A 9,474-nucleotide genomic window follows, 5' to 3' on the forward strand; every position below is an offset into this window, starting at 1 on the left:
GACATAGAGGGCGACACCCCCTCCTTGTCTCCCCTGCCTGTCCTTCCTAAAGAGCCTGTATCCCTCCATCCCAATGCTCCAGTCACAGGAGCCATCCCACCACGTCTCCGTGATGCCAATAAGGTCGTAGCCCTGCCTATTTGCAGTCATTTGTCTGAGGAGGTTTCTGGCTCGATCACGTTGGTGTTGAAGAAGCTTTTGCGTAGCGGGGAGGTCGTGCAGGCCTGGGAGAGAGCTGGTGCATATGTTTGCCGTTCGTGGGCAGGGGCGGGCTGGTTCTGCCTGCAATCTGAGGCGGCTGGAAGGCACGTGAAGGTCTCGGTGTGTTTCAGGGCTTGACCAGATCTGTGCTGCTGAGCAGCTGGATGTTTGTGCAGGTGCCCTGCCCTGGTAACACCCTTGTAAGACTTTTTTTATGACTTTGGGATCATAGCTGCCTCTGTTCCTGTCCTCTTGAAGTAGGAAGCAGAATGAACTCTCCTTAGCCTGTGGTACGGTGGGTTGATGCGCCTGTATTGAAGAAGAGGGAGCAGGTTGATTTGATCCGCTATAAGCTCTTTAATTTGATGTCTCTCCTCAGACAAACAATGTAGAAGTCGACATCAGGTGCAGATTAATAGCTAGCAATGACTTGAAGTTCTGCGGGAAGTTTGCCTTATTGTTACCAAAGGCTCTGCATAAAAGCCCTTAGTGATGCACCGTGTTACCAGAGGTGCACCTGCAGATGAAGAACTGAGAGGAGTCAGTGTGGCTGTCGGGATGGATATGTCGCTTGAAAGGGATGTCACTTTGGCAGAAGGCTTGTGTTTCCTGCCAGTCACATCCTGAATTCGGGTGACCAGCCCCGGGTGGTGTGGCTGGGGACGGGTGTGTCCTGGCAGGGGTTGGCAGATTGAGGCTGTTTCCATTCTGAAGGGGCTGCGTGAGGAAGAAGGCAGTGAATCCCGTTCCCGGTGGTCCTAGTGCCGCTGCCTGACCCTGTGTCCCCTCTCTCGTAGGTGGACCGCTTCCTGCACTCCTACTCGCTGGTGGCTCAGGACCTGCCAGCAGAGCAGCTCCAGCGCCTGCAGGAGCTCTTCTCCAGCGCCGTGGAGGAGCACTCTCGGCTCTTGGCCCAGGTGCAGGGAGTGACGCTGGTGCCTCCAGAGCTGGAGTCCAGGCTGGGAAGCCTCATCGGTCGCTTCCAGCTCTACCTGCGGGAGGCACGGGCTGTGTGCACCCAGTCCTGGGCCCGCTTCCATCCCCTGCGTATGGTGGGGGGCTGCACCCTCATCGCTGCTTCCTGCTTGCTCTGCTACGTGGCCTCAGAGCTGGCCGCAGCATCGGACTCTTTCTATCGCAGCTGCCTCCTGTACCCACTGCTTTGGGGCTCGGTGGTGGCTGTTCTGCTGGGGCTGGCCCGTGTGTTCACCCAGGAGGGGCTGGATCTCCTCCTGGTGTCGTCATGGGCAGCCGCAGCTTCTCAGCTGGGATTTTTCTGGCACTGGTGGGGCCGGCATCCCAAGCGAGCCCGTTTGGCGGGCAGTCAGCCACCCTTGGCCAGCGTTGGCCTGAGGCAGAGGCTGCGAGCGTGGCTGGGGCTGGCCTTCCCCATGGGCATTCTCCTCTTCCGCTGTGGAGCTATGTTCTCCGATAGCTTTGTGGTGGCCGAGGCCCGGGTGGCCCCATTCCTGCTGGCCTCACTGGTGATGTTGCTAGTAGGGAAGCTCCACTGGGATGGTCGCCTGACTGTGCCAGAAGGCCCCAAGCAGCACCTCCTTGGCTTTTCTTCTTACCGGAGGGAGATCTGGTACCTGCTGTGCCTCGTGGCCATGCTCCTGGTCTGCGTGCGCCTCTCTGGTTTCTTCCACCAGTGCCGTGAAGAAATCCCTCAGTGCCGGCCCTCTCTTTTCCTCTCCCCCCTTGCCAGCCTGAGAAACACACGGGCCAAGAATCTCTTCTACCTCCTGTGCGTGGCCTTGCTGGCCGGGCTGGTCTATGCGGTGCGGAGCTGGCTGCGACACTACGGCAACCTGAACAGCTCGGACCCCCTCGTGCTCTTCGTGCGCTGGGGTTTCCCACTGGTGGTCCTCTGCATTGCCTGCTACTGGGCCGTTGCCTCCAGCGCTGATGACTCTCTCGGCAAGCTGCAGGAGCTGGTGCAGGTGGCAGTTGTTGCCTTTCCGTGGGCTGTCTACGGACTAGCATCCGTGGGGCTGCTGCTCCTGCTGTGCAATCCCATGACGGTGTTCGCGAAGGACACGCGGGAGTCGGCAGGATCCATTGTCACTCCCTACCTGGGGGTTCCCAGCTCTGAAGTCGACTTCCTCCACGTCATCCCTCAGATCTACAAGAGGATGCAGGAGTCTCAGAAGAGCCGCCTGGAGCGGGGCAGCTGCAAGGCCACTGTCGCAGCGTATGGGCTGGGCAGCGTGTACTCGGCAGCCCTGGTCATAGCACTCACCCTGCTGGGCTTCCTCTTGATGCTTCTGCACAGTGAGCGGCTGAGTCTCGCCTTCCTTCTCCTCTTCCTGGAGGCCTTCATGCTGCTGCACATCCACACGCGTGCCAGAGGCCTTGCTGGAGACGCTGGTGAGTCAAGGCTCAATAGAGCATCCTCCAGATGTGCGACCTGGGCCTTATCTGCAGCGAGCTTGTCTTATTTCCAGTGGGAGAAGCAGAGCCCAGTCTCTGCTCTTGGGGAATGGTGGTGCAGTGATCCCCAGAGGATCCTCCTAGCTTTTTTAGAGCTGCTTAAAGCCTCTAATAGAAGAGAGATGCGTGCAGCAGGGACGCAACGTGGGAGGAGGAGGAGTCCCTAGTGTCGGGGAAGGGGGCTCTACACCCATCCCTTCTCCCCAGGGTGCGAGCAGCCACTGAACCCCACTGCTACTGACAGAGTCCAGTAGCAGGGTGGGCAGCAGAGGGTATGCCTCGCCCCTCACCATGTCCTCTGGTGGGAGCCTGACTGGTTTCGGTCTGTCAGAAGAGAGAGCGTGGAAAGGGAAGCTGGAAGAAAACCCAATAGGCTTTTTTTGTCCGTAGATCTGTCTTGTTCCTCGATGCTGATCTCTCTCTCTCTCTCTCTCTCTCTCTCTCTCTCTCTCTCTGTCTCTCACAAAATCTCTCAGAGCCTTTTTCAGTGCCCTGGTACGCAGTCATCTCCTGGCTCCTTGCTGCTTCCCAGTTCTTCTATTCCACAGGCCACCAGCCCATCTTCCCGGCCATCCACTGGAACGCAGCCTTTGTGGGCTTCCACCTAGACCACAGCACGAACCTCCTGCCTGCTGTCCTGGTGGGCGCCAACACCTTTGCCTCCCATATCCTCTTTGCAGGTAAATCAATTTCTTCCTGGGCTGTTGAGCCTGAGCAGACATGGCTCGCTGCTTTGCCTTGTCTGGAGGCCTGCAGGCTGAGCACGAGGCGATGAAGGCTCCAGCACCAGCTGAACAGCAGCATCCTCACTGTCCCCTTCTGGGGCCACAGAGCTGCCCGTGGCCTGCAGCCTCCATGCAGTTGTGCTTGACCGGCAAACTGGAGCTGGCGTATATGCATCCTGCATGTCCGGGGCATGATGGCGGAGCCTAGACTGCTCCTCACCTCCTGGGCTCCAGTAACTTCATGTGCCTTTGTCCTTGAGGTAGTTGGCTGCCCTCTGCTCCTGCTTTGGCCCTTTGTATGTGAGATGCCCAGCTCGCAGAAGAGGAAGTCCAAGAAGGAGCCCCGGGAGGAGCTGCAGGAGGTGGAGGAGCACATGATGGAGATGAGGCTGCGGGAGTCCCCAGAGAAGTTCTCCACTGCTCTGCTGCAGCTGGGGCTGAAGTACCTCTTTGTCCTTGGGACACAGGTAGGGGCAGAGGCGGGATGGCTGTGGGGAAAGCTGTCTTGGTGCGCTGTGGGAACTGTGGGGCACTCTGTTGAGAGAAAGGGGTCAGCCAGGGCACAGACAGGCCCAGGGGTGATAATGTCTGGTTGCAGGTGGAAGAGCAGCTACACAGGTCCTCTTCTCAGCCGTGCCATTTGCTCTGTGCTTTGGGAAGGGCTCCAGCACAGAAGCCGCAGTATGGATTAGGCTGCTTTTTGCACCCATCTGCCCAGAGTGGCAACGTCTGTTCAGACACTACAGGGTTGTAATCCTGCTCCCCCTCTTCCTGACCATGCCTATCTATTTTGCACCAGCTCTAGTTTTCATTTGATCCTGTGCTGTGGTGATGTAGGGAGCTAAACATCAGAAACCTAATCCCGTGGAAGAAGTGAATAGCTTTAGCCCTTCAAATCATTCTCCTGTGTGGTCAGACCAGAGACAGTGCAAGGGAGGGGGCAGGCCCTGCAGCAGGAGAGCAGGAGCGCCCCTCTTGGTGAAATGTTAGGTCAGGTTAGCCGCGGTTTGAGCCCTCCTCTGTGTGGTCCCAGCCTGGCCCCAGGAGGGCCTGTGTGTACCCCAAGCTGCTTGCGTTTCCTGACTCGAGGACACGATGGAAGGGAATCCTCTTTGGGTTGCTTATTTCTGGTGCATGCTGTACCAGCCTCTCAGGTGTGGACAGTTTAGTACCACCTTCAGATGTGAACCTAGTGCCCAGGAGGTCTCTCCAGAGTCACTTGTAACTTGTTTTTCCTGATCTCCCCCACAGCTTCTGGCTTGTGTTTGTGCAGCTATGATCCTCAGGAGGCACCTCATGGTCTGGAAGGTCTTTGCCCCCAAGTAAGTCCCAGGAGTTGCTCTGATGCTGAGTTAGGGCTCATAGCCCTGACATCTTGTCTGGAGTTCGTAGACAGTAATGATGGAAAAGACCATGTCATCGATCTTGTATGACTTCTTACCTGTTAGAGGCTGTAGGAAAGTCCTTAACTAATTTCTGCTTCAAGTTCAGAAGCCAGACTCGAGCTAGAGCATAGGAATTTCTCCTTATCTTGATTTCCAAGGACACACAGAGCCCACCTGGAAGCTAAGAATATTCAGGGCAGAGAGCCAAAGGTAGGGATACCGGACCAGAAATGGTAAACCCAGAAACGGTAAACTAGCAAACCTTTGGGCTAGTAGGAGTGTGGGGTGGCCTTGGCCTCTGAGGGATTCAAAATCCCACCTGGGTGTTGTCCTGAATGGCCTCTAAACCAGAGGCGTGCTTGGCTTCCAGGCTGCAGGCAGCAACTGCCGGGGAGTGAATGTAATTCAGGTTTTAGGATGTGGGGTGCTACCAGCCTCTCGCTGTCAGGAAAATCAGTCTGCTGGGAGTGAGGGCAGCAGCCTGTCTTTACAGGCATGCTGGCTGTGATATCCTTACTGCGTCTGTCGTGCCTGCAGGTTCCTCTTTGAGTCGCTGGGCTTCGTGGTGAGCAGCATCTGCCTCCTGCTGGGGATCTCCTTGGTGATGCGTGTAGACTGTGCCGTCAGCTCCTGGTTCAGCCAGCTTCAGCTCAGGTAGCGTCGGAGGCATGGGGAACCTGACCTGCTCGTTGGCCGAGGCTGTGGTTGTCTCCCTGGCCCCCTCGTGCCGGGAGGGTTACACGAGCCACCAGCAACGAGTGCCTGCCGACAGCAGTCAGGGATTATCCCCAGCTCCCTGCCTCAGCGCTGCACAAAAGGACCGGAGCCAACTGTTCCCCGCTCGCTGCGATGGTGTTTCTCAGCAGTGGAGGTCAGAGCTCTCGCTGGGCGCCTGTTGGCAGCGGGAGGAGTCTGCTGCAGGAGCCCAAGAAGCAAGAGCCCTGAAGTGCTCCACTGGAGAAACGCCAAGCGGGGGTCTTGCTGCTACTTTCCTGACAACTGTCCCCACTGTGCAGCTGGTCAGCTTCAGTGGCCGGCACGGTGTCACCTTGCCTGTGCAGAGACAGTGACTCACGGGAGGGGGCCTGCCGAGGAGGGGAGGACAGGGAGAGAGGAGAGGGAAGGTCCTGCAGCCACCACTTCTCTTCGCACGCTCAGTTTTCACGCTGGAATCAAAGTGCACATGGTTACGCGTACAGATGGTTCCTCGGGTCTTGGTGGCAGCTGCTCCTCTGTAAAGTCAGTTGGTTGCTCTGTAGTGATGCCCCTCTTGCCCTACACTCCCATTTTCCCGGTCTTCCTCAGCCCTGCGAAGGGCAGGGGGGAGCACTCTGGGCTGCCTCATACAGCCTGAAGCAGGCTTGGCTTGTTGGGGGCGGGTGGGCGGAAAGAGAACTGGGTCCATGACCAAGAAATTCTCCACTCAGGGTCTCGGCCTGTCGGTGTCCCCTTGGGCTAGGCTGTAGCAGTCGAGGCTCCCGATCCCTTCCTGAGTGTGTGCTGCCAGATGCCGGCTGTTGATTGTGAACGCTTGAGATGCAGCAGGTTGAGATGCAGCAGGATGTAGTGGCAGAGCATCGGCTCATCCCCATATTGGATCTGGTCGGGAGGAAAGAGGAGCCTGGAGTAGCTGTCCCAGCTGCAGGAGTGGCCTTGGTGTGAGCTCTGGTGCCTGGGAAGAGCTGCTTGAAAGCCCTGAGCGGGTGACAACTCTTCTGGGAGGTGGCTTAACTCACTGGTGTCTCTGTATGTGCTGGGGGTTATGTCACCTTGAAGGGTCCCCCGGCACGGCAGCCGACGGCATCTGTGATCCCGCCTTTGGTGCTTGTCTCCCTCTTGACCTTGGTGTTCTGCGTGGGACTTCAAGCTGCAAGTGAGCTACCCCAAACCCGCCCTTGACTGCTCGCAGTCAGGAGACATCGTATTTCTTTCTTTACGGGCAGAGGTAGAGGAGAGTGACCATGGTGCCTGGCCACGTCCCAGCTACGTTCCCCCTGGAGCTTCGACGGGAGCTGGGATTCCTTACTGCCCTGAACCACTGTGTGGCACTGCTTGGTGCTATGAAACCTTTTGTCTCTTTCCCCTCCGGAAAGAGCTGAGGGCTGCTTGCCTGGGATTCCTGTGTTGAGTTTTGTTCTGATCCCATTTGTTTTTTTAACTTGTGCACCATGACTGCCCCTGTTTGAGTTCCTCACTGCAGACTGCTAGCGTAACTCCAGGCTCTTCCTCTCCTTTGCCCTGGAGAGCCTCGGGGGAAGTGTCTTGTCACCTCTCATCATTTCGTTTCTTGCCATTATGCCCGAGTGCCCAGTTGCTGTGGAAAATGGCTGTTGAGGGCAGGTTTAGTTTTGTGTTTTACCCCTGCAAAATGCTTGCTCAGGTGTTAGGGTGCAATTCCAGGAAGGCTTAAACTGCTCTGATTTTGGGTTTCCGTTGCCTGGCCTCCTCCTGACCTGCTGGTTGTGCTCTCCCGCCTCAGCCTCGCATCTCCCCTGCCCTGTGGGCCTGTCCTGTTTAATTTCTCCCGACACAACCAGGGACTGGTTTGTAGCTGGCGTGACTCCCTGGGCTGCCTCACCGCCTGGTTGCATACACACCGGTGCTAGCACTAGGCAAGGGGTAGCAGCATGCGGCGGGGGAAGCTGGAGGGGGCAGGAACGCATCAGCCCACAATTAGATGGGCTTAAGCAGTTCCCACCCTTAAAAATCGGTTATTTGCTGTGAGTCCTCGGTGGCCATATGGTTCTCGGTGCTGAGGGGGCCATGCTGACGGGTGAGGGGTGCATCGGTGTGGAGAGGAGGAAAGGGATGGAGGTAGCAGCTACCCAGTGAATCTTCATTTAACGTGAGGTTCATCTAGATAACACATGTTGCTAAACCCCAAGGCTGGAGCCCAAATAGATCTTGCTGTAACCTCGTAACCTTGTCAGGAGCTTGCTGCCTGAATGTATTTGCGCTGGCAGAAATCCTTATGGTCACTAGTGCTGTAGAGCTGGCTCCTGACGTCCCCGCAGCTGCCACCCAGGCCCCTGGGCTTCCTTCTTTCCCATCTCTGGGACTAGTTCCCTCTTTCAACGGCCGCCATCGTGCTGCTGAGCCTTCCCGTGCCCATTGTTTGTGGTCGGAGCGCTCAGCCAGCGCTTGGGCATCCTCTCCTCATTCCTCCGTATCGCCCCTCAGCCTTCCTGCTGGGGTTGTAGGCTGACGGCCCCGGGAGGCCGGGGCGGAGCAGAGGGGACAGCACAGCTGCAGCGCCATGAAAACACGCACACTTATCTCCCCGGAGACTAAACAAAACTTGCAGTAACAAAGCTCCAAGTATGTTCTTGTCACTGCAGAGATGTCAAGGAGTGCTAGCTGCTCGCCCAAGGCAGGCTGGCTACTACACCAAAGAACACAGATTCAAGAGGATGAGTTTTCCAAGGGCTGGAGATGCTCTTGCTTTCTTCCGTTGACTTTTTTAGCCTTTGCCAGCCTTCCCCGGCTGCCCTCAAGCTGATTGTTTGGCTGGCCGTTCTCCTGAGCGTGCCGGGGATGACAGAGGTAATGTTGGTCCAAGGCTTGGCGACCTTGGAAGCGGGACACGCTGCTGATGCTCGAGCAGACGTGGCTGCGTTCGCTGATTTAGAACCCCAAAGAGTGTCCGGAGGAAGGTGCCCGCTGGTCCAAACCAAGGCTCTTTGGGAAACCTGGCGTGCTGGGGGAGCGGGCTGTGCCCTACGTCCCCCCGCTGAGGTTGTCACTGGAGCCTGCTGGGTCTCTCCTGGAGCAGTTACTCCAAGCGGTTCGTTCCTGGTCCCTGTGTCCCTTGGCTGAGCGCGACAGGGGGACGTGTCGTCCTGGGCGTGCTCAGCGGAGCGGTTTCCATCCTGCGCTCTGCAGAGCTGCCTGCGCTTTGGGCTTTTGCAAGCGTTGTGCGTGTGTGCTCCTTGGCAGGGCTCCTGCCCAGCGCCCTGTCCCTCTGGGCAGGGGAGAGCTCCGCTGGGAAACTTCCCCAGGCTCCGGCCGGCAGCGGGACGGTGCGTCCCGTGGTCCTGGCACGGGGCAGGGGTGGAACTGTCTCGCATTTGTGCCGCCTGGAAAAAGGCGACCAAAAGCTGCTGCCGCTGTGAAAGGTTGTGGCTGTTGGGAGCATCTCCCCGCTCTGATCCGTGGGGCTGGCCCTGCCCGCGCGGCCGTCCCGAGGGCTGGCCCTGCTGCAGGGAGGCCAGGGCTCTGTGTATCTCGGTTCCCACGCCCGTTTCTCCATCCCATCTCTGTTCTTCCCTCAGCTCTTCAGGCCGCTTATTTACGCCAAGGCACGGTCACGTTCTCGCTGTGCGGTGTCTCCCCTTCCCCTTGGGAAGCAGCCGTGCCGCTTGGAGCGAGGTTTTTGGTTTACATTTTGTTATTAACCTCTCTGTGCCTCAGTACCCCGTTTGGGGGGGGGAAAAAAAAAAAACAAAAAAAAGGGGGATGGACGCGGTTCTGGAAAGCGATTTGGGAGCTCTGCCTGCAGCGTGGTGCTACGCTTTCCTGGGTGTCTCCACATATCTGGCCGCTAACGCTTTCGTTCCCATTCCGCAGCTACACCGGGAAGGTGGAAGTGATGCTTGCGTCTCTGCTAGGAAGTAGAGCCTTTTTTCCTTAAAAAAAAAAACCAACCCAAACCACCCCCAAATCAGGCGTGTTGGCAGCACTCCTTCACCCGACAGCTTCGCCCCCGGACCGCCGCGGCACTCGGGGCCGCG

The 9,474-nt window shown here is 57.7% G+C and overlaps 2 protein-coding genes across 2 annotated transcripts in view; both read left to right on the forward strand.

The window, feature by feature from the left end:
• PIGO (phosphatidylinositol glycan anchor biosynthesis class O) overlaps positions 1-5,497 on the forward strand; it is a 24,590-nt gene extending 19,093 nt beyond the window's left edge. The window contains exons 6-10 of the mRNA XM_009288218.1: positions 999-2,571; positions 3,111-3,314; positions 3,624-3,826; positions 4,611-4,681; positions 5,282-5,497. Coding sequence (XP_009286493.1) covers positions 999-2,571; positions 3,111-3,314; positions 3,624-3,826; positions 4,611-4,681; positions 5,282-5,402 — 2,172 coding nt within the window. The 3' untranslated portion in view covers positions 5,403-5,497. The remainder of the gene's footprint in view (positions 1-998; positions 2,572-3,110; positions 3,315-3,623; positions 3,827-4,610; positions 4,682-5,281) is intronic.
• The window catches only part of FANCG (Fanconi anemia complementation group G), a 13,867-nt gene continuing 9,805 nt past the window's right edge, over positions 5,413-9,474 (forward strand). The window contains exon 1 of the mRNA XM_009288251.2: positions 5,413-5,518. Within this exon, the coding sequence (XP_009286526.1) occupies positions 5,413-5,518 (106 nt within the window). The remainder of the gene's footprint in view (positions 5,519-9,474) is intronic.

The sequence above is a fragment of the Aptenodytes forsteri genome, unplaced genomic scaffold (genome assembly GCF_000699145.1).
Source record: "Aptenodytes forsteri isolate BGI_AS27 unplaced genomic scaffold, ASM69914v1 Scaffold201, whole genome shotgun sequence".
NCBI classification, from domain to species: Eukaryota; Metazoa; Chordata; class Aves; order Sphenisciformes; family Spheniscidae; genus Aptenodytes; species Aptenodytes forsteri.